Source organism: Mustela nigripes, chromosome 9, assembly GCF_022355385.1.
Source record: "Mustela nigripes isolate SB6536 chromosome 9, MUSNIG.SB6536, whole genome shotgun sequence".
In the NCBI taxonomy this organism is placed as follows: Eukaryota; Metazoa; Chordata; class Mammalia; order Carnivora; family Mustelidae; genus Mustela; species Mustela nigripes.
Window position 1 is genome coordinate 63540485 of NC_081565.1, and position 27396 is coordinate 63567880.

General features: G+C 47.3%; 1 protein-coding gene across 1 annotated transcript in view; it reads right to left on the reverse strand.

Moving 5' to 3' along the window:
- Positions 1 to 20908: 20908 nt before the first annotated feature.
- ERCC6L2 (ERCC excision repair 6 like 2) overlaps positions 20909 to 27396 on the reverse strand; it is a 148116-nt gene continuing 141628 nt past the window's right edge. The window contains exon 19 of the mRNA XM_059411717.1: positions 20909 to 24708. Coding sequence (XP_059267700.1) covers positions 23742 to 24708 — 967 coding nt within the window. The 3' untranslated portion in view covers positions 20909 to 23741. The remainder of the gene's footprint in view (positions 24709 to 27396) is intronic.

Sequence of the window (27396 nt, forward strand, 5' to 3'; positions counted from 1 at the left end):
CACGTGGCTGCTGTCTGTGGTTCAGAGTCTCTCACGAGGTTGCAGAGGAGATGCTGGCCAGGGCCACAGGGTGGGGAGGCTCAGCTGGGACAGAAGGGTTTGCTATCAGGGTAACCCCACACAGGGCTGTTGGCAGGGGCCTCAGCTCCTGGCCTTGAGGGCCACCCCTCAGGGCTGCTTGAGCATCCTTATGACATAGCAGCTGTCTTCAAGACCCCAAACAAGTGATCCAAGAAGGAAAATGGGCAAAACCGAATCCACATGGTCTTTTGTGAGCTGGCATTGGAAGTCTCACATGTCATTGTGACTTCTGCTGCCAAACCCTAAGGTCTGCCCACATTCATGGTTAGGAGAAATGGGGCCCACCCAGGAAGGAGGAGTGGCCTAGTTTAAAACCACCCCAGTTCACCTGATTCTCTTCCTCTCAGAAGCACAATAAGGAAGCTTTCTTGCCCCCTTGCCTGCAGCCAGGGCCAACCGGTGAACCCTTAACTCTGTGGAGAAATGTCATCCACCTTCTCTGCTTCTGTGCATAGGCAGATGAGCTCCATTGGAGAAAAATTCACAAGCAGGTCATGGGGGCTGCAGTACATGCTCCAGAGTTCACCTCTGTCTTCTGTACCTGACATTGCTCCTTTCAGCAACCAGTTTGCCTCTGACCCAACTGCTTCCTCACACAACCCGCACAAATGCACCTCCCATCTCAGGGGAAGAGGGGCTTCTCTCCTTCTCTCCTAAAGCCTGATCATTCCAGATCAGATCTCATCCTTCTAGCAGTTGGCATGAATTCCCCTTAATCTCTCACCTTTGTACTGGGTTCCCTGCCTAACTATGAACAAACCTGTGTTTGTTCCAGACTTTTTTTTTTTAAGACAAAACAAAATAACAATCCATTCTTGGCCCTCTCTTTCCTACCCCAACAACACACCCACAGCTTCCTTCAGGAACTGTCCCATGTCTCTTTCACTTCACAGTCAGGCGGCACTTTTGGTCACTTCTCCCACCTTTTTCACCACTGCCCAACTATCAACCCACTGCAATCTAGCCTCCCTCCCCCAGCCTCTGTGATATCAATGGGGATGCCCCAGACTGTCCTATCTTGTGTGACCTCCACATAGCCCTGAACTCTTGTTGAAACTTCCTTTCTGCTGACACCCTCTTTCCCCATCCCCCCCGGCCCCCCAGCTCCTCACTCTCTCTCTGACTCCCTGCTTCCTCCTGGAAAATTCTTGGTGTCTCTGAGGGATCTCACCAACTCATGATCCACCCCTGGCCTTTCTCAACTGAACTTCTAGATCAGTCTTTGCTCAGGAGTTCAGAACTTACTGCCCAGCTGCCCTTAGCATCATTCCACCTGGAAATCACTTGAGATCCTTAACCTTAACACATTCAAAACTAGACTGGTAGTGGTTCCTCTCAACGTAGCATCCCTGTCCACCTGGTCACTCAAGCCAGAACCCAGGAGCCTGCTATCTTCCCCCATATGACCAATCAATTAAGTAATCTTGAGAAACAAAGCACCACCACCACAACAAAAAAAACTCAGCTGAGGCCATATTGCTGGGTTCCCATGTCCTCTGCCACCTGCCAAGCTCCTGACATCAATTGGGCAAGGCCTTTAGCCTCCGGGCACCTGTTTTCTCATTGGTAAAGTGGGCATAATAAATATCTACTTTGCAGGCTTGTTGTGCTGTTAAGTGGTGAATCCACAGAGGGCCAGGGAGTACGAGCTCAGGAAGGGTGGCTCTGACCATGCTGTTCTCTCCCTCTGCCCCACCCCCACAATGGAATTTGACCAGGCAGCACAACTCAGGCTCAGGTCCAGACTGGAGCCAGTCTGGGAAAGGTTTGTTATTGGTCTGTAATGGGATAAGTGCAGAGGTTGAGAGGCTGTGGTTTACACACTATAACCCTAAAGTGTTTTAAATGAATATGGGGTCCAGTGGATAATTTTATAGACATTAAATCTCATAGTAAAAAGTTGGGGCTTCATTTCACAACAGGGTGTCTACTATCAAAACACCAGAAGGTAGGGGTGTCTGGGTGGCTCAGTCAGTTAAGCGTCTATCTGCCTTCAGCTCAGGTTGTGATGGAGCCCCACGTCTGGCTTCCTACTGAGCAGGAAGACCACTTCTCCCTCTCCCTATGCCCCTATCCCTGCTCATGCTTGTGCGCGTGCACTCTCTCTCTCTCACACACACACACAAACACACACACTTATATAAATAATAAATAAATAATCTTAACAAAACAAAACAAAAAACGGAAGGTAGCAAGTATTGGCAAGGGTGTGGAACCCTTGTGTCCTGTTAGTGGGACTGTAAAATGGTGTAGCTGCAGTGGAAAACAGTATGGAGTTTCCTCAAAAAGATTTTTTTTTATTTTTTTTTAAGATTTTATTTATTCATTTGACACAGAGAGATCGCATGTAAGCAGAGAGGCAGGCAGAGAGAGAGGAAGGGAAGCAGGCTCCCTGCTGAGCAGAGAGCTCGATGCGGGACTCGATCCCAGGACCCTGAGATCATGACCTGAGCCGAAGGCAGCGGCTTAACCCACTGAGCCACCCAGGCACCCCTCCTCAAAAAGTTTTTTACATATTACCATGTGATCTAGCCATTGTACTTGCGGGTACACACCCCAAAGAATTGAAAGCAGGGATATGAAGAGACATTTGTACACCTGTCTTCATAGCAGCAGTATTCATTGACAAAAAGGTGGAACAGACCCAAGTATCCGTTGTAGGATAAAAGGCTAAACCAAATGCGGAGTAGTATTCAGCCTTAAAAAAGAAGGAAATCTGCCACGTGCTACAACATGAGTGACATTTGATGACATGATGCTAAGCGAAACAAGCTAATGCAAAACTGTATCCTTCCACTTAGAGGAGGTCCTCAGCTAGAGGACTCGAACTCACAGGGACAGAGGAGGCTGGGGGCTGGTTGGGGCTGAGGAAAGCAGAAGGGGAGTTGCTGTTTAATGGGTAGTTTCACTTTGGCAAGATGGAAAATTTCTGGAGATGGGCTGGCTAGCAATATGACTGTACTTAACACTGCTGAACAGTATACTTAAAAATGGTTAAGATGGGGGCATCTGGGTGGCTCACTGGGTTGGGCCTCTGCCTTTGGCTTAGATTGGGTCATGGTCCAGTGGTCATGGGATCAAGCCCTGCATCGGGCTCTCTGCTCAGTGGGGAGCCTGCTTCCTCCTCTCTCAGCCTGCCTCTCTGCCTGCTTGTGATCTTTCTCTCTCTGTCAAATAAATAAAATCTTTTTATAAAAAACGATTAAGATGGCAAACTTTATGTTATGTATGTTTTATCTCAATTTAAAAAATTTGGATAAAAGATTAGGGCTTGCATTTTGTTTGTCTTTTAATTTTTATTATTTATTTATTTATTTATTTATTTATTTTTAAAAGGTAATTTATTTGAGTGAGAGCATGTGCACATGAGTGGAGGGAAGGTCAGAGGGAGAGAGAGAATCCCAAGCAGACTCCCCACTGAGCATGGAACCCAAAGCAGGATTCAGTTTCACCACCCTGAGCTGAAATCAAGAGTTGTATGCTTCACAGACTGAGCCATCCAGGTGGCCCTTGTTTATTTTTTTCAAACTACATTTTTCTGATAATTTGTTTTACAAAAGTATCCAAGAATTGGAACCAAAATGCTGCACACCACAGATGCCTCTAGAACCACTTGCCCTGGATCAGGTTCACCTCCATTCCTTCCTGGTTTGCCTGCCTGCACTCTGGCCCCTTCCCTGTCCATTCTCAACCTTGGCCACAGTGACCTTTTCAAAGAGCGAGTCTAACTTTGTGTCTGTCTGTCTTGGGCAAAGATTTTCAGTCATTCTAAACTTGCTTCAAGGGAATCCTCAAACCTCCAGCTGGGCACACAGAGCCCCCTGGGCTCCAGCGGCGCCTCTGCCTGGGCTCACAGTCCCTTGCCCTGGGATAGTTCTGCCACTCCTCCCAGTGCCCCCCAGCTTCTGTGCCTCCCCACCAGAGCACTGGCTGTCCCCTTGATCACAGTGCCTTTGCCCCCATGTCCCACCCACCTAACTCTTGCTTGCATGTCAAAGGCCAAGGAGCCTCCTCTGGAGGTCGAGGCCTCACTCTTCCCATGTTGCACAGTGACTGATGGGGAAATGAGCCTGCTCAGCATTGATGGAAGCATAAGAAGTAAGAGGTCAGGCCCTTCAATGAGCCAGGGGATGGAAGCTTCAGTCATTCGGCTACTTGACACTCACCCAAATGTGCCTGGAAGGTCCTTGGGCCGCTGCCATGTGTTTCTGGGGCTGCGGGAGCAATCCAGGCATTCTGCGAAGCTGGCAGGTAGTGGCAGCTTCCAGCAGGACCTGCGGCTTGAGCCCATCATGAAAGGTGCTGAAGATTCTGTCTCTCCTTTCAACTCGGGAGAACCAAGGAAGTCTTCAGGCCAGGTTTCTGATGCGCTTCTGATAGGCAGACCGTGGGCTGGGCCAAGCTGGTCACCATGACCCTGAGCGGCTGGGCTGAGAGATAGCCAGCCCTTCCTTGGCTCCTTCCTGGGCAGGTCTCAAGGTGGCCTTGGCCTCCCTGCCCCATCCTGTGGGAGAAACCCACGTGTTGCCTGCTGGTGCTGGCCCAGATCCTGCTCTGGGCTCTGGATTCGAACCATGTGCCTTACACGAAATGAGTTTCTACAATCTGCCTGGCCAGTGTCTGCCGACAGAAAGGGCAGCTCTTGTTTCATGATGGCTACGAGAAGAGGCATCATCACTCTGAGGCCAGCCTTCCTGTCTGGGCACCTTGTTCCCAGCTTCTGGTGGTGGTGGTGTTTTTTTTAGGCAGAAAAAAAAAAATCTGTATTATACGTAGATCCAATGTAGGAATTAGGAATTATTTATAGTTTCCTGCAATCCTCCCAGGTATAATATGTCAGATTCAAACTGGAAACTATGTCTGGAACGAAATCCTACTTGAAACAGTTTCTTGTGGTTCCTATTAATGGTTGGTGACTGGCGGGTTTACACAAACAAAACGAATATTAGAATTTGGTGGATAAGCAAATAAATTACTTTTATAGGAATTAGGCACTTTCCACGGAAGCTTTGGTTTATCCAGAGAAGCATCTGTGCATACAGGTTACTAAATTGCCAACATACAACCCTTGCGTCCTGGTTCTTAGATTAAACAGCAGCTTGGGCTCTGGTCTCTGCAGACTTCCTGCTTAAATGGGGAAATAAAAAGCTTGATAAGTAGAAAAATTCTTTGTTGATGTTTTGAAGCCAACTGGGAGCCTTGAGAATTTGAGATTTGACCTACATAGAGGGGAATGGACTTGTTCACGGCCGTCAAGTGCCTGATGGAGTCTGTGGAGGACAGAGGCTTTTCAGAGATGGCCAGCATTGTCTCTTGGCTGCACAGAAGTTCTCTCTGGCTCTGCCAGCCCCAGGTTCTTGGTGAGATCTCTGCTGGTTTTAGCTGCTGCAAGGTCTGAGAGCGTCTTTCTGGCTTTTCATTGCCCTGGAGCATGACATTACTGACAGAAAAAAAGACTCCCACAGGACCACGATCAAAGCTGAAGGGCTGCATTTGTGTAAATACCCAAACAGACCCATCAGGGAGATATATGGGAGAGACAAGCTCTCAGAGGCGCTGAGGCAAAGATAAACAAGCCGGTGGCAATGACAGAGCCAAATCATCCCCTGGTTCGCCAGACTGTTCTCCCAAGGAGCTGTCGCTGGCACACACCCTGTGAGGAGAGACAAGGCTGAATAAAAGAGCCTGAGTCGGACGCTCAGTGTAACTTCCGTTTGAGCAAAGCAGAACATGCTCAGCTCAGCTACAGTTGCACCAAATGAGATGGATCTGCTTTTTCCTGGAGGGTACGGGGCAAGGTGGGGGGTCATGGGAGTGACTTTTCAGATCTGGGGTCTCTGGTCTTTCCTTGATGAAAGAAGGTACTCGGAGAGCTGGCCTGGGGGCTCAAAGTGTGTGTCAAAGATCCCCCAGTGCGGGATCCCTAGGCCTAGCCTGGGAGCTCCAAGGGAAGGGACTGTGCCCGCTGCCACCCTCTCTCTGCGTCCAGGCATACGCAGAGCTCAGGGGCGGGCCTCTAGTCAGACCCGTGCCACACCAGTGACCCACGACTGCCGCCAACCAGCTGGGGCCAGAGATTTACTTTCTCTTCCCTTGTTTGATTCTAATCTTGTCCACCGCAAGCTGGATCTAATAAAAATAAAATGGTGGAATGTCTGTGTGCTGTCAGTGTGGATAGAGGAAGACCAGCCTGCCCCTTCTGGGACGGGCCCAGATGAAGGCCTCCCAGACCACTTGGGGCAGCAGGCAGTGAGTCAGGTCTGCAGTGACCAGGGAAGGCTTGTGTTACTGCAAAGCTGAACTGGGCAGTGGGTCCCCAGGGATGGGGAGCAAAGAAGGCTCAGGAATCTGCATACTTACTTTTTATTTGCAAAGTTACACAAATACATATGCAAGCTGGTTGGGGCCCTAAGAATTCTAGAATGCAGCCAACCCATCCCCTGGCTCCTAGCGCTTGGACACCTCAGACTTTCTAGCATTTAGAAGGCAACTTGATTGGAGCAAGCTGTGATGCCAGGAACTTATTTTCTCTCGGATCCAAACCCTGCTTTGCTTGTCTAGAAAGGGAGAGAGTTTGTTCTGGATGACCATTGGCAGGAGGTACATCATTCTGGTTCTTCTGGATACTTCCAGACATCCAGCACAGATCTGGATGTCTGGATGTCTGGGTGCCCTGGGTGCCCTGGGTGTACAAGCAACAATTCAGGTCTTGGCCTGAGTGTCACCTTGTGAGGGAGAATTCCCCTGAACAGTTTTGCTTAAAAAAAAAAATAAATAAATACAAAAAACAAAACAAATAGAGCAAGACAACATAAAATGACCCATCCTGGCCCCCTTCATTCATACCACTTAACTCTATTTGGCAATATTTTATTTCTTTGCTTGTTTATTATGTTTGTCCCTCTAGACATGGGGTCCACGAGAACAGGGACCTTATTTGCATGGTCACGGCTCTATCCCTGGCATCTCAAACAGTGCCTGAAATACAGTACATACACATTGTGGAATGAATGGCTGTACTTTAGAAGGTCCACAGGATCTGTCTTTCTCGGGTTGGTAAGATATGCAGAAACGCCTGCCATGAAGGAAGAAGTCTACATTCACAGGTGGCTAGAAACAGGAGGCACCACACAGCATGCAGGGCCCCTGGGGAGAGCAGCAGGGCCCAACAGGGGCAGAAGGGGAGAGGAGAAAGGCCCAGGCATGACCCTTGATCGAGGTCTTCCCGGGAAGGCGTCAGCGCCAGGTAAGGAGCTGAGCAGGTTTAGGATTGACTAGTATGAATAATTTCCACAGGCTGTCAGCTAGAGGGGTGGCCCCTCCTTGCCTAGTACTTGGTGCTTTGAGAGGAGGGATATCACCTCCTGGACTATAAAAGCGAAGAGAGAAGGAGGTTTGGAGTAAGGGTTCTGGATGGAGTTGTTTGCGCACAAAAGACATACACATAAGTTGCTTGCTATCTGGAGGAAATAGATAAATGGGAAGGACAATCTCTTGCTCTGTCCCAAGTTCCTAGGCTGTCACAGTATCAAAATAAAGGCCAAAAAAACCCCCCAAAACAAAAATCTCCACAAACATGATCAATACAGAAGGACTCTTTGATATGTGTAGAAATGTAGAAGGTTACACAAATGTGAGAACCAAAGATACTTTGGAGACAGCCATGGTACTGTTCTATTTCTATTGGTCCTGAAATCACCATGTTTCCTTTGGGTGGTTTTGCTAATGGGATACCTGGTGCAGAATGATCTTGTCTGATACTACTTCTCCCAGACTTTTACTGAAGTATCACATGCGTTCAGAGAATTACAGAAAGTGCAGTCACGATGCTCACAACTGAATACATCCAGGGAGCCTGCAGCCAGATCCAAAAAGAGAACATGACCAGCAGTTGGACGCCCTTTCGTGGTCCCTCCATTTCCTATGGTAATCACCGTCGGGATGTCTAATAGCCCAGGTTAGTTTTGTCTGCTTTTTTGCCTTCACATATATGGATTCATATTGTGTCTAGTTTTTTTTTCTAATTATATCTGTGAAATTCATGCATATTATTGCGTATGGTTGAAGAGACTCGATTCTTGCTGCTGGACATGATGCCACATGCGGATGCTCTGCAATTTATTTACCCATTCAAATGTTAAGGGCCATTTGGGAAATTTCCAGTTTGAGACTATGACACCCCCCCCCTAGACTTTTTGTCCACTGATGTGTCAGCCAGTCTTGTAGACAACTTGACTCAGAAAGGTAGGTTTACTGGAACTGTTCTAAGTAGCTCACAGAAGAAAAAGACGGAACAGCTAGGTTTGGGAAAGGATGTGAATCAGGGCTACCCATACTAATGGATCAAGAATTTGTGGACGACCTCTTTAAATGAACTGGTAATTTTCTCCCCTGCCTAGAACAGGGTTCCTGTCTCTTGGGGTAGAACACTAGGGGCCTGCAAGAATTCTACCTTCTGGCACGAGAAGAGCCTGTGGCTAAGTCATTTGGGATGACTGGTTAAAAAAGGTCATACTTTTCAGCACCTTTACTAGGAGAGACTGTATTTTAACCTTGAGGAGGGCAGTATTTCCTAAATGACTTTTTTTTTTTAAATTTATTTATTTATTTGACAGAGAGAGATCATAAGTAGGCGGTGGGGGTGGTAAGCAGGTTTCCTGCCGAGCAGAGAGCCTGGTGTGGGGCTCAATCCCAGGACCCTGAGATCATGACCTGAGCAGAAGGCAGAGGCTTAACCCACCGAGCCACCCAGATGCCCCCCTAAATGACTTTTTAATGGAGCATCAACTTTTATCTCAAGGAGTACTAGTGTTTCAAGGAACGCAGCTTTAGGAAACACTGATCCACAACAGAGTGCAGTTGAAAGGAAAATAGAGGAAAACATGCTTTGGGCTGAGTTTTTAATGCAAAGAGGGGGGTTGGGATGTTTTCTTTAGGAAAGAGGGAACTTTGAAAATAGATGATCAGTGTTACTTACTTCAGGAATAACCATCTGGCAAATGTTACAACAACACCAAACTTTCGTTTAAGTTTTGCAGTTTACAGAGCATCTTTAAGTACATTACGTAGGTCAGTTCTGAGAGTGGGAGTTACTAGCCCAGATTACAGTACTCTTAGGGAGCTGGGGGCCACAGGAACAAAGGAAGACCCAGACACAGGGTCATGTGCAAAACCTGATGACGCTGTCCACTAACTCAGATGGCTGCCGATGTATGACTCGCTTCCAGATGGGGATTGTTAATTGCGGTCATGATCCCAGCGTGGCCGGGATCACCTGTGGGGGAAGGTAGGGTAGAGACCTAGGAATAAATAAGGCTTGGGCAATAGCGATGTAGAGAGGCCACATGATGAAGAGGAACGTGGAAAGAACTCTCAGCCAGTGCATGTGAGGCAAATCAAGAAAATACTGAGATTCAGATGCCAACGCAAGACAGCATCTCAGAAGAAAGGACAGGTCAACAGTCCTGATGCTTCCAAGAAGTCGGGTGAGCAAGGCGGCATGGAGGCATGCTACCCAGAGCCCCCTTTGCAGGAGAGACCTTGCCCCAAGGAGCCCATCAGACAGCCTCCAGCTACAGGTGCCTCCAGGAATGGCCTCAGCGTCTGACAAAGCCTTCTCCTCCCGAGGCAGCCCTCAACCAGTGAGTGAGCTGAGTGGTGGTGGAAGTGTTCACACACCCCTGGCCACTGTGGGTAAATTCGATGTTGCAGCCCCACCTAGGTGCCCAATGTGCTCTCCCTACCCCATCCTGCTCCCTCTCTGGCAGGTGGCTGGTCTGCACCCACGCTCTCTTTCATGGCTGTTACCCCTCCTGAGTCTCTCATACTTCTAACTCTCAGAGTCAGCTTCCAGAGAACCTGGATTGGCACGGCGGCCCTCGGTGACCTCACTGAGAGATGATTAGGCAGGGTTGTGGGGCTGGAAGCCAGACCGGGGGCAGCGGGGTGGTGGTTGGTGGTGGCGTGGAATTAATAGTGAGTAGGATTTGACAAAATGGAGCCAGCAAGTATAAACAATTCCTTTGAGGAGGCTCAGATGGCCCAAATGCTTTTGGTCGCTTGAGAACAGACACTTCTTGTAAGTATCCCATAGTCCCCAGAAAGAGATGTGCACATTATAAAAAAAAAATCAAAGTAATGATGAGCAGTCATTTTTCTCTTTGGTGGATACATCTTTCTCAAAGCTGTGTTTCTTTTTGATGTCTCTGTATAAAGGAAACCCTTCCCCCCCTCAAAAAAACTGGTCGATTAACATTGCCTCCTCTTCTCCATTTATTGGATAATCATCAATTTCTCACATTCTTTACCACCATCACCAGATGATACAAAAGTTGTCTGAAAACCCTTCAGTATATCAAAGAGTTAATAAAGTGCTGAAATCACTTTTCCTTTTCAAGGAAAGGTAAATTTTTTCCAAAACCACTAACTAAAGGAAATTCTGGGATGCACTTCAAATAGTAGGGAAAAGGCCCCTGACGGGCAATTCGAGAAGCAGTAAGGATTGATGAACAAGAAGGTAAAAATATGGACATAAGGTGCAAAGAGAATTATCTGTATAAAATGCAACAATAATGTCCTGTACAATAATGACTCTTTAAAGAGATCAAGCATAATCTTTTAAAGAGCATATAAATTGGGAGGGGAAGCTAGAGGTCGGTGTCTTCTTCTAGAGTGTACACCTGATACACGGGCTCCTAAGCTCTCAGGGCGGCCAAGGGGCAGGTATTTGGTGGAGGTGTGCAGTCACTTCCACCCCGCTGGGAGGCCCACACCCCTGCGAGTAAGGTGGAGCCATGACCAGGGAGAGTAGGAGGGTAGGCTGCCTGTTGGGGGGCGCCACATGCAATTAATTTCCCAGGCCCTCAGAAAGGTTAGGAGAGTCAGGTGATAAAGAAGGAAGGAAGACCTTCTAACAGTGGCAACTCTGAGTGACCAACCATCCGGAGCTGGGATGGAATTGCGGGATTGGCCAAGTTCACTGTCACCAAGGCAGGGGGAGGGTGGTGGCTGTGTGGCGTCCCGGGAACAACCTGGCACTTCTGACTCTGACTCCCAGGTGCGAAAATATGAAATCCAGTGTCCCTGGCATCAGGTTGGGATAACACTGGGCATAACCTACCCTCCAGAGTCCCCAGAAGAATCAGGCTGAACCTCCTATCATGGTACCTAGCGGCTCCTTGATTGGCTTCCTCCCCTTCCCCAGGCTTCCCTCCCTCCCTCACACATCTCCCCTGATGTACTTTACTACATCATGTGTGGACCAAATCCTGTCCCAGGACTGCTCCTGGGGAACTGGAGCTGAGCTGAAGAAGCTCATGAGTAAAAGCATGGTGTGCACGTGTGGTGTGCGTGTACGAGTTGCGTGTGTGTGTGTGTGTGTGTGTGTGTGTGTGTGTGTGTGGTGTCACTAAGTCCAGGGCATGAAGTGGAAGGAGAAGGGCTCTCACACTGCCCTGTGTCTTGAGGGTATTTTATCTTCTGGGCTTTCCACACTCCAGAAGAGGTGACTGTGGGAGAACTCTCCCCCACTTTCCCACAGTCCGCACCTCACTATCCTGCTCCCAGTCTCCCTTCTCTTCCCCCTTCTCCCTCAAACCACTTATTTACCTCCCACCCACCCCATCTGCTCTGCTCTGTCGCAGATGGGACCATCACAGGACTCCCAACCCTCTCTCTGCCTGCTGCTGTCTTTTCCGTTCTGCCAATAAGGGGGCACTAGAGCGAGGCTGCCCTTCTGGATTTGGTCCTGTTCCTTCCTGTTCCTGACAGCATCACCCCACAAAAGTGGACTGGGACCCCAACAGTGGCTGTGGTTTCCAGTTTTTGGGTTTGTTTCCGTCACTCCTGGGGGCAGCCTCATCCCCTCCCTCAAAGACATCAGTACCTACAGGCAGGCTCGTCTACCTCAGGGAAGAGAGCTCAGCCCTGGGGAGACCCACTTCTGGCTTCTGAGGCCCCAGTGCCCGCTGGCATTGAGGTCTGGTGCCAACTCGTGCGGGCCCTTTCTCTGGGCTTCTGGGCTTCTAAGATACTGCCTTCTTCCCCTTGTTCCTTGGGAATGCTAGTGGCTTTTTTTTTTTCCCAAGGACTCTGTGTCCCTTTTTGCCTTTCGGCCCTCCAACATCTGTTCAACCAATTCACCATGTTCAGTTTGTATTCTACTAAACTGAGGGGTGGGGTCTGTCTTCCTGACGGGCGTCTACCTGGAAGAAGGCCCTCCCTCTCCCCAGGGCTCCAAAATGCACGGGCTCAGGCATTGCTTATGGTTCCCTTGTGAGAGAAGTCCAAATGATCACTTTTAAAAATTCAACTCTTAGTAAAATTCAGCTCACTGGCTCAGTTGGTAGAGCATGTGACTCTTGATCTCAGGGTTGTAAGTACGAGCCCCGTGTTGGGCAGAGAGATTATTTAAAATCTTAAAAAAATTTTTTTTCAACCCATATTCAAGATGACTGGTACAAATAGAAGGCAAACAAAATGAAAAAGCTCAACAATGATGAAATTTGTGCATTAAATCATGTTGACAAGATTTTGACTGACTTAGGGAGCTGTTGGAGAATTCTAGGCAGAGGGATAACAGTGTTGGATGTGTGACAGACTTCTGTCCACTCACACTATTCCTATCAACCAGCTCCATTCCAACCCTCCACCATTTTCAGTCCGTGGGGTTTGGAGGAGACCACTCTCCCCAGCTCAGGGGGAACACATAACTCAGGCCTGACACTTTCCTGTAGAACTTGGAGTTGGAAGCATGTGAGCTGGAGCTTCTCCCCTCATTCTGCCACATGTGCAGCCTGAGGATGAAGCCAGCTTTTGCAGAAGGATAGAGCTGAGTGGCAAGATGGAGGCACTGGGTCTCAGTGATGGCCGCTGAGTTTCTAGAGCAAGCCCCTCCTGAAATCAGCCTCTTACCCATAGTTTTTTTTTTTTTTGTAATTTAGTCAGTTTATGTCACTGAATCAAGAGTTCTACCAGAAGTATCTACAGATTTCTCTAGAAGAGTTAAGTGGAAGACTTGAAGCCACTGTGGTGGTTGAAGCATTAGGACGGTAGTAGGAAATTGAAAATTAGGAGGTAGGGTCAAGAAATATCAAGACTTGGTTACTGAGTAACTATAGTGAGTGAGAGAAATGGAGGCATCCAGTGAAAAGGTGGTGATCAAATTTGGAAAATAAGGTGAAATCATTGAATTGAGTTAAACAGGAAGAGGATAAGTGGAGAGTTGGAGATGAAGTCCACTTTGAACATCAGTGTGTCCGTGGATCACCCAAGGCACTACAGTCATGCCAGAGCAACTGGGTGTGAGTGGGAAACTCAGAAGAGAGGTTAGCGGTGGTGCCAAAGATTTGCGATCACCCCCATCCAGGTTGATCACAGCATGCTGGTGATTGGAGATGGTCCACCCAGATTGCAGGCGGCCTGGTAGGAAACAGAAGGGACCTGCTGAGATGGGAGCCTGCCGGGCCAAAACTGACAGACATGCAAGGACAGGCAAAAGAGAAAGGAGGCAAAACACTCAAGAAGGAGGTCGTGATTTGCTGCGTGGTGTCACGGGCCACCCCATCCCATCTAGGAAAACCAGATGAGTTCTCTCCTGAATGCACTTGGGGCTGATGGGGCAGATTTCAAATAATCTATTTCCCGGACTTCCCTTTATCTGCTCTGCTCCTATCTTTTCCTCCTCGTCACCAGTGCTTCCAACAAAGGATAGAAGGGAAAAAATACCAAGACAGGGACTCTGACCAGAGAAAGGAAAGATTTGGGATGCACAGTGTCTGCAGCCCTGCCTCTATGTAGGAAGGGACTAGACTGTGGCCAGGCTCTGGAGTGGAACCACGTTGGTTACCAGGGCAATAGTTAGTAGCATCTACTGGGAAGCATTTTTAAAAGATGTAAAGTTACCAAGGACACGTGAGATTTGGACATCTATATAGAAGAGTGCTGATCCTAAAACATCCCTCACCAGAAACTTGGAAAAATTCATCCCACCCTTGTTTGGTTAGGATCTCTGGTTACTGTTTCACCTGATGGACATCCAAGGGGTCTCAGATTCCAGCAACCAGTAACCTCTCCTCTCCTGATTCTTGTAAGTCTTACCAAGTCTTGTAGTTTACAAGCCATCCTGTACTTAATCTCAAAGCATAATAGTATACTTTTTAGGTGTTAACATAAAAGACACCAAAAACACAGTCAAAAGAAATGATGGATGTTTATAAATGCGTGGATAGATACACAGGAAGCAGCCAAACAGCGAGGGATGGAAGAGCTTGCCCCTGGGTGAGAAGGAGGCACACTGTGTGCTCTTTTGTAGCCTTTGAATTTCATTTTATGGACCCACCAAAAAATTAACTTAAAATCCTACAAAAAAGCAATAAAGCTGCTGGTAGGGTATGCATTCCAGGAGGAAAAGGACAGCATAAATATTACATAACAGGTGCGTTCATAGAAATACACAACAGGGATTCCCTAGAGCAAACGTTAATCACACAGTCTCAGTTCGCTGCTGCCTGGCAGCTTCTGCCCATCTTACTCAGATCACGGAGGAATTACCCTAAATCCCAGGCAGGAAATGGAGGCATGAACCCTTGTGGTATTGATGGGGTCTGAAGTGTTAGGGTTTGGGGATGACAGTCAAGAAAGAATTCTTGAGATGTCTTTTGTGCAAAAAGGTGGTTTTATTAAAACACAGGACAAGACCAGTGAGCAGAAAGAGTTGCCGTGGGGTCATAAATAGTGGCTGATCATATACATTCAAGTTGGGAGGGGGTTAAGGACAGGTATTTTGGAAACAAGGATTCCAGGGGGCTGGCTGTTGTTAGGAAAAGGTCATTTATTACTGTTTAGCAAAAACTCAGTCATGAGACACTTCAAATGTGTATCAGTGGGTCATATGCTTGGAGGAGGATTGCTAACATATATCTTGGGGACTGGAGACAAAAGGAGTTTCCAAAGGAATTTTTATATGTTAAAGTATACTTACAGGATCCTGGGGGGTGGGGGTCGGGGTAATGTTAAGCTAAGATTGCCTTTTGCCCTTAACAAAGCATTAACAACATGACAGCTGAATTCCTAGAGGAATGTCAATCTGCCTATTCCAAGGACTTATCAGTGGGCTGTAGGCCATAAGGAAATTTGATTTTTTCCTTTTGCCTTTGTTTCCTACATCAGTATTATTTGTGGGTCCTGGAAAGGAGGGCCACTGCTGACTCCTGATCTTCCAGCCACTAATTATTGATCAACACCCCACCCCCCCACCAGGACAAATGCAGCCCAGATAGGGCCTCATCTACATGCAAAGGAAGTGGCCAGAGGCTGAGGCTTGGCAGGGGCTGGGGTTGGGAGGATGCTAGTGGTGTGGAGGGTTCTAAGGGGTCTGTGTTTGTGGGAGAATGAGGAGACTGTCCTAAATCCTCCTTGTGCGTAGGACACCTGTGGTGTCTCCAGCGTACTGCCAAGCAAGAGGAGCTCACTGAGGAGAGAAGAGAAAGCTGTTGGGTGAGCACAGGAGGAGATAAATGTGGTAGCTGTTCTAACTTTCCCATGCCCAGAAATTCAGACTGCTAATCCACTAAAGACAGGTGGAAGGGCAACAGGGCCTCTAAGGCATTCCAGATCAAACCTGACCTGACATCCACCCACCCATCCACTTAATTCTGCTACTCACAGATGGTTGCTGCCTCCTGGCTCTGTGGTCAGGTGCTGTGGGTCATTCCATCCCTGTTAGGAAGTCAGGGTTCTCTGCAGAAGTTCATTGCAGTGGTGGAGAAACAGAACAAAAGGCAGTTTGCCTGCTCTTTGTCTGTTTCAATTTCTTCTTCTATAAAGCAGAGGTTAATAATAATAATAATAATAATAATAATACCTACCCCGAAGTTCTGCTGGGCAGTTGAATGAGAAAATCCGCTCAATGTGTTTAACAATGACATATGGTAAATGCTCAATAAACGGGCGCCAAAGCCTTCAGTTTTTATTCCCCAGTCGAAGCACCCTTAACCTGCTTAACAGGGGAAATGGGAAGTTTATAACCACCGAGGTCCCCGTGTGCTTTAACACGCTTTGGGGGGAATTGGTGTGGAAAATAGATTAGGAAGGGAGGAGGCTAAAGGCTAGAAATCCAGAGAAGTCTGCAGGCATCCAGATGGGAGGTGGAGGGGCGGGAACTCGGACCCTTGGCAGTGGCATTCGGGAAATATTTTGGAGAAATTCTCTTTACGACTTGGTAACAGGCTGGGCACGGACCCTCGGCGGAGGGCACCGACCTTGATGGCTGGAGGAAGGTGGAAGGTAGGGAGGCAGCTGCAGGGAAGATCTTAGAGGCGTTGAGCTGGAGAAGGGCGGCTTGGGACGGGAGGCAGAAGCGGAGGGCCCAGAGGCTGCTGTGAGTGCAGGGGTGGGGTTCGAGCTGGAGGTGGAGAATTTGTGCGGGGGGCGGGGGGAGGGGAAGGGGGCTATTCTCGAGCGCTGCTGGCGCTTGTCTAGGTGCGGAGGCGCTAAGCCCGATTTCCTCCTCGGACCCTCGGCTGCAATGCAGTCGGGCGGGCCTGGAGGAGCCGCCGGGGCACGGGATGACCCCGCGCTGGGGACCTGTCGGGAGTTCCCTCCTGCCGCGTCCCTTCCTCCCTCCCTCCGCCTCTAGCCGCTTCCGAGCTCCCATTCCGCGAGGCCCCCGGCGCCTCCGCCCTCCCGCTTCCCATGACCTCAGTGAGACGCGCTCGGGATCAAGTTTAGGCTGGTTTTCCAGCGGGCCGCCGGCCAGACCGCAGAAACCGCCGCCGTTCACACCCGGCGGCCGCGGCCCTCCCGCGGCCAGGGCGGGACGGGCGCGGGCGGCGGGGGACGGGACCCTCTCGCTGGGCCCCCAGGCCCGGCGGCGGCTGTCGGAGAGGTTCGCCTTTCACCATCCGCTGAATTCTAAGCCGGCGGGGCCCCCAAGGGTCGGCGCACGGGGCACGATCGGCCGCTGCGAGCCACAAACTGGGGCGGGTGCGCCCTGAGGAACTCGCGCTCACTGCCGGTCCGGGATCCCTCCGTCCCCCGCAAACCGGGAGTTTCCGCCCGGCTCCCCGCAAGCTCGGGATTCTCCGCCCCCCCGTCCCCCCGCCACAAAACCCACCGCAAGCCCAGGAGTCCCCCCCCGCCCCACAGCCCACTGCAAACTAGAGGTCACTGCCCTCCCACCCCCAGCCAGTCCCGGACTCCCGCCTTCCCCCTTCCACGCAGGCCCAGGATCTCCCTCGTCACCCGGGGCACTGCAAGCCCGAGAATCTCTCTGTGTCCTCGCTCACCGCAAGCCAGGGATCCCTCCTGCACTAGCCCCAACCCCGCCCCACCAATTTAGGATCCCCTTCCATCCGCAGCCCATCGCACGCCCGATCCCGCCTGTCCCCGGCGGGGTCCCAACTCCGGCCTCAGTCCCCAGACTGTGGGCGGGAGGGGCGCGGGTTGGGGATTATCTCGCGCTGCCCGCGCCCCGCAGCTCAAGGGGAGGCAGGACCCCACCCACCGCGGCCGCTCCTCCCGGCCTCGCGTTTCGCCGCGGACGAGCCCCTGGGCGCGGCTGCAGCTCTCAGCCGCGCCCGGGGGCTCCTCCGCCCACCCAGGGCTTCCTGCGAACGCTGGGACTTGGGACTTTCCTGAGTTTTGCGGTTCGTGGCAGATACCGCGCCCTCGAGGCACAAGCCCCTGGAGTCGGCTTTCACGTTTTCCATCACTACAGCCGGAGCGTAACTTAATTAGCTTCTTTTTCGTTTCCCCAAGGGAGAAAAGGAACCTGAGTGGGAGGAGCCGATTGTCTCCTCTGCCCAGAGGCCGTGAATCCCTGGGGCTCGGGTGCGGTGGCCTCCGCAGCCGGGGTTTCCGGGGACGGTTCTCAGCGGCAGTGGTGGCCTCCTGGAAACTTCAGAGGAACTGTATCTGAAGCTGCTTCTAGCCACATGTACCCTCTAATAGTGGCCTGTGGGGCGGGAGGGGTAGGCGGCCTCCCTGGCGGCGGCGCTCCCAGGAAGCGGACAGAGCCGAGGGCACACTCCACGCCTGGGTCCCGGTCCCGCCTGGCAGGGCAGCGGCACAGCACGGTCTCCCCGTGTTGTGCCGCCGACATCACCCGGTCGCCAAAAGGCCTCTCCTTGCCCGAACTCCGCAGGTGCCCCAGGGCCCGGGCTCCCGTGGGTGGCGCTGCCTGTGCCCCGCGCTCAGGACCTGCAGTTAACCCCACCTGACTCTGTCTCGCTTTTCTTGGGCACTTGGGTCTCCCGCCACCTTTGTGTATCTTGGACGTTAGATTCACTGTCAGAAGCGTTTTTGTATTTGGCCAGTTCCAAACTCAAACTTCTCTACAAAGCCCACATTCCTGGTCGTTTGGGGTTTTAAAGGCCAAGGGAGAGTGGAGGAAGTGATGTTCTGGCCTTCCCGTTCTTTCAGGCCTTGCTCCCACCCCCGTTCCCAGAATTTGGGGTGGCCTTTCCTGATCACTCATCCCAAAAACATGTTTTTTCGCTTTTGGACTCTGGAAGCCTCCCTGTTTCCACCACTCAGCACACATTTTGCACTTGGGTTCCTTGATTTGTTCTGTCCTCTCACACCTTCCTGGGGGACACTCCAGGCTTCCTGAGATCTGCTTGTCCACCCCAACATGCCCTAGCACACTGCTGTGTCCTAAGCTTTTAGGAGCAGCACAACAGCTTTTCGTGGCAGTGTGGCCGCTGTGGGCCATGTTGGGAGGGGCATAATGGCACCTTAGCCGCAACTCTACAGACTGGCTGATTTTGCCTTCTCTGGGCAGGTCAGTAAATAACTGCCCCCGGAGATGACTTGCCTGGTGATCTGGCTTCAGGAGGATGCCAGGTATGACATTCAGCGCTCCTCCTAGGTCGCTCAGCCTGTTCAGCTTTGCGATGCATTTCCCGTTTGGTGGAGGAGAGGTTGGGGAAATTAGGTTGTGAAGTGGTCTGAGTAGGTGGAGGTGTTTGGAAATACCAGGGAAGTCTGAGGTCAGGGACTGCCCCGAAATGAACTTGGGGCTCTGCCAGGCGGTGCTGAAGGAAGGAGACTTATGGTAGTGGTCAAGGATACAGTGAGTACCGCCTGGGGAGAAAGAGAAAGTCAACTATGGGCAGCACAGGGATGGCGCTGGCAGGTGGCTGGGGGGCAGAGCAAGCATGATCTGGTCCTGTGAAATCAGTTCTCATGGAGTACATGTTGGCATTTTTGTCTCGAAGAATTACAACCTCTTCTTCTCATCAATGCTTTTACAATAGTTTTAGGAAAGAAAAATATATGCATTAACTATTATGAGCCTTCTTTTGAACTCTTTCAGTCTGGAAGCCTGTCTCCCTTTCCGAAAAAATACAATCAAAGTTAAAAGATATATGTGGGGCAAGGGGGAGACTAATTCATATTTTAATTTGACAAGATGGCTCACTAGAATTTCCTTAGAGACCTGTAAGACATTCAGAGATGTACATTTCCCCCTTGTTTACATAAGCTAAAAGAATATAAAGTGAGTTACAGTTATTTCTTTCAACAAGACGGAGGGGGCCCATTTAGCTAACCAAAAAGACATCTGTAGAAAGAGGCATTTTTTTAAAAAAAGAATTTTAAAAAAGATTTTATTTATTTGAGAGAGTGCGAGCAAGCATGGGGTGGGGGAGGAGCAGAGGGCAAGGGAGAAGAGGGAGAAGCAGACTCTTGGCTGAGCAGAGCTATGTCCCTGGCTGGATCCTGAGATTATGGACCCTGAGATTATGACTTAATCCGAAGCAGACACAACTGAGCTGCTCAGGCACCCCAAAAGAGCCATTGTTGATTCTTCACCATGAAAGAGAGCAGTACAAACCCAGGAGTCAAGTGGGCATTATCTGTGTCAGTGAAAGGCATCATACTCACATAATTAAGACTAAATTTGGAAATTGAGGGGATATAACCACTGCCACTTGTTAACCTGCAGCAAAGCAAATCAAGTACATATTGACCAAGTTGAAACACATGCTAAGGACAACTCTGGGACTCCAGGATGAGCTCTGCTGCATATCCATGAGCAAAAGGGCTCACTGGAGAAACTATCCTGCCCAGCGACAGTCTCAGACAAAATATTAGCATGTCATATCATAGTGTTAAACTTTAAAAATAAAATAGGTGCTTGTGCTGATCCCTGGATCCCCTGAAAGCCTCTGCAGATGGTTCTGACTTGCCACTTGAGGGCTGGGAACCTCACAGCCTTGCACTTCCCTCCAGAGGGTCAATCCCCAAAGGGCTGTTTTCATTTAAAACTCTGTAAGACCTTGTGAGGCAAGACAGCCCTCCTGTGGTTGCCCATTAATAGAGAGAAAAGTGTGATGTTCCTCCCATCTGCCAAGTAGAGTGGGGTAGGGGGACACGTAGTACACAAGACTGTCTGTCACCCAGGGCAAATGCAGTGGCACCAATGACAAGATGTGTTCCCTTTAACACTCCCAGAAGCACTGGGTGGAGGATGCTTTGCAAACTAGGGATGGAAGGGGGGGGGCAGGATTACATCAGTGATGACTGGATGAGAATTCCGTGGGGAGCTTAATGCGCTCTGCACTCTGGGCTCTGTGAAGGCAGATGAGTCTTACAGGATCATATGCATTCAGTGACATCCTTGGTGGGTCCTAGACCTACCGTTAACTGGATTTATGACATAGTGGCCACAGAGGTAGCCGTTCATGAATGTTGAGGCAGGCAGTGATTTCCATTCATAGGGATTTTATAGACTAGTAAATGTCAAATAAAACTTTTGGGAACTGATTTATGGTTATCAACTTTGTATCAACTGAGGACAACAGAAGAAAGACTAAAAACCACTATCTGTTGTTGCATACAAAGAGGACAATTTTAATATAAGGAAGGGTAACTTCAGAATTTAAAAACTGCACACATTGTACTTTTAAAACCTTTGAACTATACTGTCCTTGGCTTCCTCACTTTCTGTGGTCTGCCAGAAAGTTTATCACCAGCTCCTCTCTGCAAACTAAGGCTCCTTTGCCTTGACCACTCAGGGGCAGCCAATGATGTTAATTTACTCTAAGAAGTGGTTGCAGGGCTTTAAGGGAACCCCAAGGAATTCAAGTGCAAAAGCCTCTCAGTATTTTGCCTCAGTTTCCAATATTAATAACTGTGTGTTGAGTGCTTTAAAGAGAAGTGAACAAGACAGACTGTGGCAAATAGAATCTTGGAAACTTGAAGCTGGAAGGGTTCTTAGCAGTGACATCACCCCTGTGGTTTTTCACACCAGTGCTCTGTGGAGGCACGGCAGTCCTGCTGGAACCAGCAGACCTCCATTTTAGTTATTTTCAACAATTGATCTTCTAATTAAGACAGAGCAGAGTTCAATTGCTTTAAAAAAAAAAATGCTTGAACACCACTGATTCAGCCCACCTCAAATTTAGAGGGGAAACAGGCCGAAAGAAGCCTTGGGATTTGCCTGGGGCCCTTTTTATCCTGAAGAACCTGGTGGGGGTGGGCTAGGCAGGATTCTTTGTCAGCCCCCCTCACAGTGTCTGTTCCCAGTTTCATCAATGGCTGATCCAACTCTTCCCATTGCTCTGGGGCAGAGCAAGTTGACCCCTAGAGCTTCCCTCTGGGAAATTTCTGACTGACCCCTGTACTCTGGTCAAGCTGCACCTTGTACTCTGCTTGACGAGCTGTTCCTGCATGATGAGTTTCACTGGCAACTGCTGAAAACTAGTTTTTAAATTCCAGGTCTGTATTTTTGCTCCCACTTTGACTTTTACTGATAAAAATCTCTTTAATAGTATTTCAATTTATTGTATGAATATCATTTTATAATTCAAAGGTCATAACTATATTAAAAATTTTAAAGGTATTTTATTTTATGAAATATCCACTTTTATTAAAATGACTGAACTCTCCCATCTGGTATATAAACTGAGATCAAGGGGTTTCTACTTGCTTCTCTGGGCTCTTCCTACAGCTAGGCCCAGAACAGGCGAACAACATTGATATGTCTACCACAGATACACAATATATTGATTTTGTAGCAACCACCCCAGTGGTAAAACTCAGCATCTGCTAAGTCTGGATACAACTCAGCTGAAAATAGGCAAAAAAAAAAAGGACTAATTCATGGAGACAATGATTTGCAAACTGTGATTTCTAATCATTAGCGGGTCATAAAATCAATTTAGTGGGTTATGAAAGCATGAAAAAACAGAGACATAAGAGCCAGAAAGTACAACAGAAATGGAGATATCAAAGGACACTGCATGCCTTATGGGTAAATATTATTTCATGAATATTTTGTTTCAATCTGTATTAACACATATGTACTGAGTTATGATATAAAATAGATTTTGCAGCCCTCAACAACACCCCAGAGAAAGTCATATTTGGTCACTCAGCCCCTTGAGAAAAGATTTCTGTCTTTGTTTTTGTTTGGTTTTCCCAACTCCCTGCCATGATTCTGTGCTGCGGAGACAGGTAATCGAGAGGCCCCGCCCCCTCAACCCAAGGATGGTCCGCAACGGTCTGCGTGCCACCACTTCCAGGTCACCGCTGTTTACTATTTTTCTTCCTGACCTATAGATCCGGGGCTCACAGCTGCTACAGCGCGCCTGAATGGAGTCAGTGGAAACCTCGGGTCTCTGCTGCTGTGGGCCTGGCATGAACCCCCGGCCTTCACAGCCAGCGCACTTCACAAATGCTGTCTTCGCCTTTTACCTGTAGCCGTACCTCCCCTGCACACCTTGAGCCGCTGGCATGGTACACACAGGGACCGAGTGAGTGAGTCCACAGAAACGAATTCAACAGTAAGCACATTCCGCCAATTATAAACTACATACATTAAATTCAACAAAATAGAACAGTTTTAAATGAACTGTCTCTTCATTTCTCTATACTTCATACAAAAGTCCTACACCAAGTTTACTGGATACTGATGAAATCCTAACTGTTGCCTAAGCAGCGGAGGCATTGCCTTCTGTGGCTATCCGTAGTAGTTCTATTAAATACTTCAGTGTCAAACCTTGAATAGTACGGTTATACAACACTGACCCTTTGTATTTGAGCAGTTATAAACTTATTATTTTAACACATCATATATTCAGTACTAGTTAACACTTTATCATAATTCAGTGATAATACATGATACTTTGGGAAAAGGAAGACAGTTAACTGAATTTTCTAGATGCTAGTGAGAAACATATCAATGTACACCATATTTGGGGATGACCATAATTTGCCTGTGACGTAATGGAATCCAGAAAAGTAAACCAAAGCCTTTTTAATCCAGAAGGACACAAAATGTTGCTTGAGTTCAAGCCCTTCACCTTTCATATTAGGAAATACCTGCGCACCAAGGTAAGTGACTTATCTATAGGCACGTACTTACTCAGTGAGGGAGATGTCCCAGGTCTCCTGATAACAAATTCAGACCTTTTCTATTTCATAAAGATGTTTATGCTATAATACAATCATATTTTTAAAAGATCAAGTCAGATATCAAGGAAGGAAAAAATACATGATAACCTTTTAGGCTAAAACAACCCTAGAGCAAGAGTTGAATAAAAGCATATGTTGACAATGGTGTTCAAGGGACCATCATTATTAGTGCGGAACACAGTGTTGTGATTTTGGGCGGGTAGAAGCTCACTGGTTAGAGTAATTCATTGTATGTTTATGCGTTATTTTTGTGCATTAGTTGTGTTTTCATCTGTATCACCTGTGCTAAATTTTTTCCACAAAAATTTGTCATTTGATTTCCAAAGTGAAGTTTCCAGCTCCTCCTTCCTTTTGGAGGAGGCAGCAAAGGGCACTTTTTCACATAGAGTCTCTATCACTGCCAAGTCGGTGAGTTTGCTAAGACTGTCGTCATTCTGTTCATTCAAGATGTCCCAGAAATCTTTTGGTCTCTGTTTTGCTTTTTCCATGGGCCCTGAAAGAACTTTCTTTGGCAGCTGTGTGGGACTGTTCCCATGACTTTTAAAGAGGTCATCAAGAATAGATGTGTCACCAAGTAAGCCTACCATGGAAGTGTTTTCTAACTCTGGATTTTCTAGCTTTTTGTTCTCCACTTTGAAAAGGGGTTCATTTCTTGAAATGCCTGTTCTTGTTAGGTCCCGTTGGTCTTTCATGGTATATTCAAATTTTTCTAACTCATATACTTCAGTGTTCAGGGAATGGGATACTACAGTGTCTTTGGAGGCTTGGCTGTTTTTCTCATCATCAGTCTCTTGGGTAGAGTTCATTGGTGACTTGTTAGTTTCTCCATCATTAGAAAGCACCTCTTCTCTATGGAAACCATGATTTTGAAACTTAATTGATTTTTCTTTATATTTCTGGGGGCTGCAAATTTGAGAAACTTTTTTGGGAGAATCTTTAAATGACAAAGTTTCAGAATCTGACAGCCTTTCTTTCTTAGGAGATTCTCTTTTTTCAGACTTATTCCTGACTCTCTCTCTTTTCTGATGGGAAGATTTAATGAGTTCTGCAGCAGAATCCACAAAAAATTCTTTTACCTCTGGATACTGAGAAGCATAAAAGTCTTTTAGCATTTTCTGTCGTTCTTCTGATGTGGCATTAGTTATATGTTCAGCAAATTCCTTTACAGAAGGCAAATTAAAATAAGAAGCCATTTCTTCAAATTGTTTTCTGAAGATTCAATGAACAAAAGCAATGGTTATTTTTATTACATTTTATTTTAAAAGACCTCATCATCAGTGATATTTTTTAAGGAGACAAAGCTATGTATATTTGACCCTTGTATAACAAGGGTGTCAGGTTTCCCCATGAAGTTGGAAATACGAGTATAACTTTTCATTGTCCCCCAAATTAACCTACTGTTGACTGGAAACATTTACCAATAACAAAACAGTCAAGTAACACATATTTTGTATGTTATATGCATTATATATAATGTGCTGTATTATGTGCTATATTTTTACAATAAAGTAAGCTAGAGGAAAGGAAAATGTTATTAAGAAAATCATAAAGAAGAGATTTTACATTTACAGGACTGTATTTACCAAAAAAAAAAAAAAAGTCTGCCTATAAGTGCATTTACACTGTTAAAACCCGTGTTACTCGAGTCAACTATAATTTTATTCGTTTAATATATATTACCTTCATTCCATAATGAAAATGCATTTTAGGCTAGCAGGATGTGACCTCTTTCTTCATGCTACTGAAAAAACTTTTAGCCCATGAAATAACCAACTTTTTAAGTTATTCTGATAAATACTATTAGCTGTATCCTGGGAATTGTGGGATCCCAGCATGTTAACTCCTCCAGTCAGCCAATTTATGACTGACATGAGAATCATAATTTATATAATCTATATTTGAAAATCTGTATTGCGTTTAAGTCTGATAATTGAATTATCAAAGAGAGGTCTTAATGAATGGAAGAGAGAAAATTCTGAAAAATAAAGGAATTTTTTTCTTCTCTCTCCTTTTTTTCCCTTCTTCCACAAATACAACATAGAAATTTCACACAATTTTTTGAAGATCCTAAAGGAAAATTCTAAACTGATAAACCTAGATTTTTTCTCCCCCCAACTGGTCTAACTTGGGTCTAGACAGCCAAACTGAGAAGTAAGATGCTATTTAAAGCAGTGAGTTTCACTCTTAGTGTAAGATACTAATAAAAGCTATTTTGTGCATATGTGAGGTAACGGGCCTTCCAGAACCCTCGTAAGACAGATGCAGAAAGAAAGATTGTTTCAGAACCCTAAATACCAGACTCTGCTCCTTTCCCCAGATGAGGGTCCTATGGACTGAACTGTGTCCCCCTCAAATTCATATGTTGAAGCCCTGATCCTCAGTGTGACTCTATTTGGAAATACGGCCTTCAGAAAGTAATTAAGGCTAAATAAGGTCATAAGAAGCCACCAGAGAGATCTTTCTCCACATGAGAGGACATGGTGAGAACGTCACCATCTGCAAGCCAGGAAGACAGCCCTCAACAGAAGCCAAATCAGCTGGGACGCTGATCTTGAACTTCCCAGACTCTAGAGTAAGAAATAACTTTCTGTTGTTTAAGCCCCAGTCTGTGGGATTTCGTTTCGGGAGACAGAGTAGATTGAGACAGAGGGTACTGACTGCTTTGCTGTTACTGAGTTTGGGCCATGAGTCAGGAGAGCTCAATGTTCCCAAACATTCTTTCAGACAAAAGCCAGAGATGGTTTTGTAGCCCAAAGTTTTAGAATTATATTTATATTTTATATAATACTTTCTTAAAACAGTCATTTATGCATTTAGCAAATATTTATAGTCCCTCTATGTGCTAGGTACCATGAAAAGCCCTATACCATATTCTTTAAGGAGTTTATAGTTGAGCTAGGGGAGACAGATGCATGAAAATCAAACCAGAAGAGACTGATAAAGCCCACTACAGTATGAATACAGGGCCCTGTGGGTGCCCACAGATACTGAAGCCAGCGATGGGTCATGGGTAAGGTAGCAGGGCAGGCTTCCCTGGTGTCACCAGTCAGATAAGGATGAATGAGGAAACATTCCAGGGAAGGGGGAACACGCACAGGCCTGCTTCTGAGAGGACCTGGCGTACAGTGGGGCAGGAGGAACAGCCAGGGAAGAGGGTGAAAATTATGAGGGGTCCGTATGCCAATTTCAGAAGTTTGCATTTTCTCCTACACACAACAGAGACCCCTGAAGGTAGAATGATGATTTATTTATAATGTATGTACATAGGAGCTCTAAAGCCACTATGATTTTTGCTGTTCAGGCCAGGTTACATAAAGTTTGTGTTTCCTGTGATCTGAGTGGCAATCTATCCCGTGCGCTCACGACTTTCTTTCGTGGCTCCAGATGAACACACTGGCTTCCAGTCCTCACCACACTGGTCCTATTAACTGTTCCAAGTCCAGATATTATCTATGCTTGATCAACAGCCACTCTTCCTGCCAAAAGAATATTTAATAACACAAATACAAGCTTCCAAATTTCTGTCCTGGAAATTGCCAATGTTCTTGTTGGAAAGCAACAAGCACGTTCTTAAAAGGTTCCAGTTTTCACTTCACATGAAGTAATGAGGTATTATTATTTTGTTTATTAATCATTTCCAAATCCATTTTCATGGCCTTTCTAATAAATATTTGTGTTGCAAAGATTAGGTTAATGGCCAAGTTATGGGCTGATGTCTTTTTTATTTATCCAAGACTTGGTGGTGTCTCAGCAGCTGCCAAAGTACTTTCACCTTTGCTATGCTGACCTCACTCACAATCCCCATGATTCTGTCACTTCTGGGAGGGACCTGCTGACCCCTGTCATGTCAGTAATATGCAAGTAAATTCAGCCGTGTGGAAGCCCCCTCAAAGGACG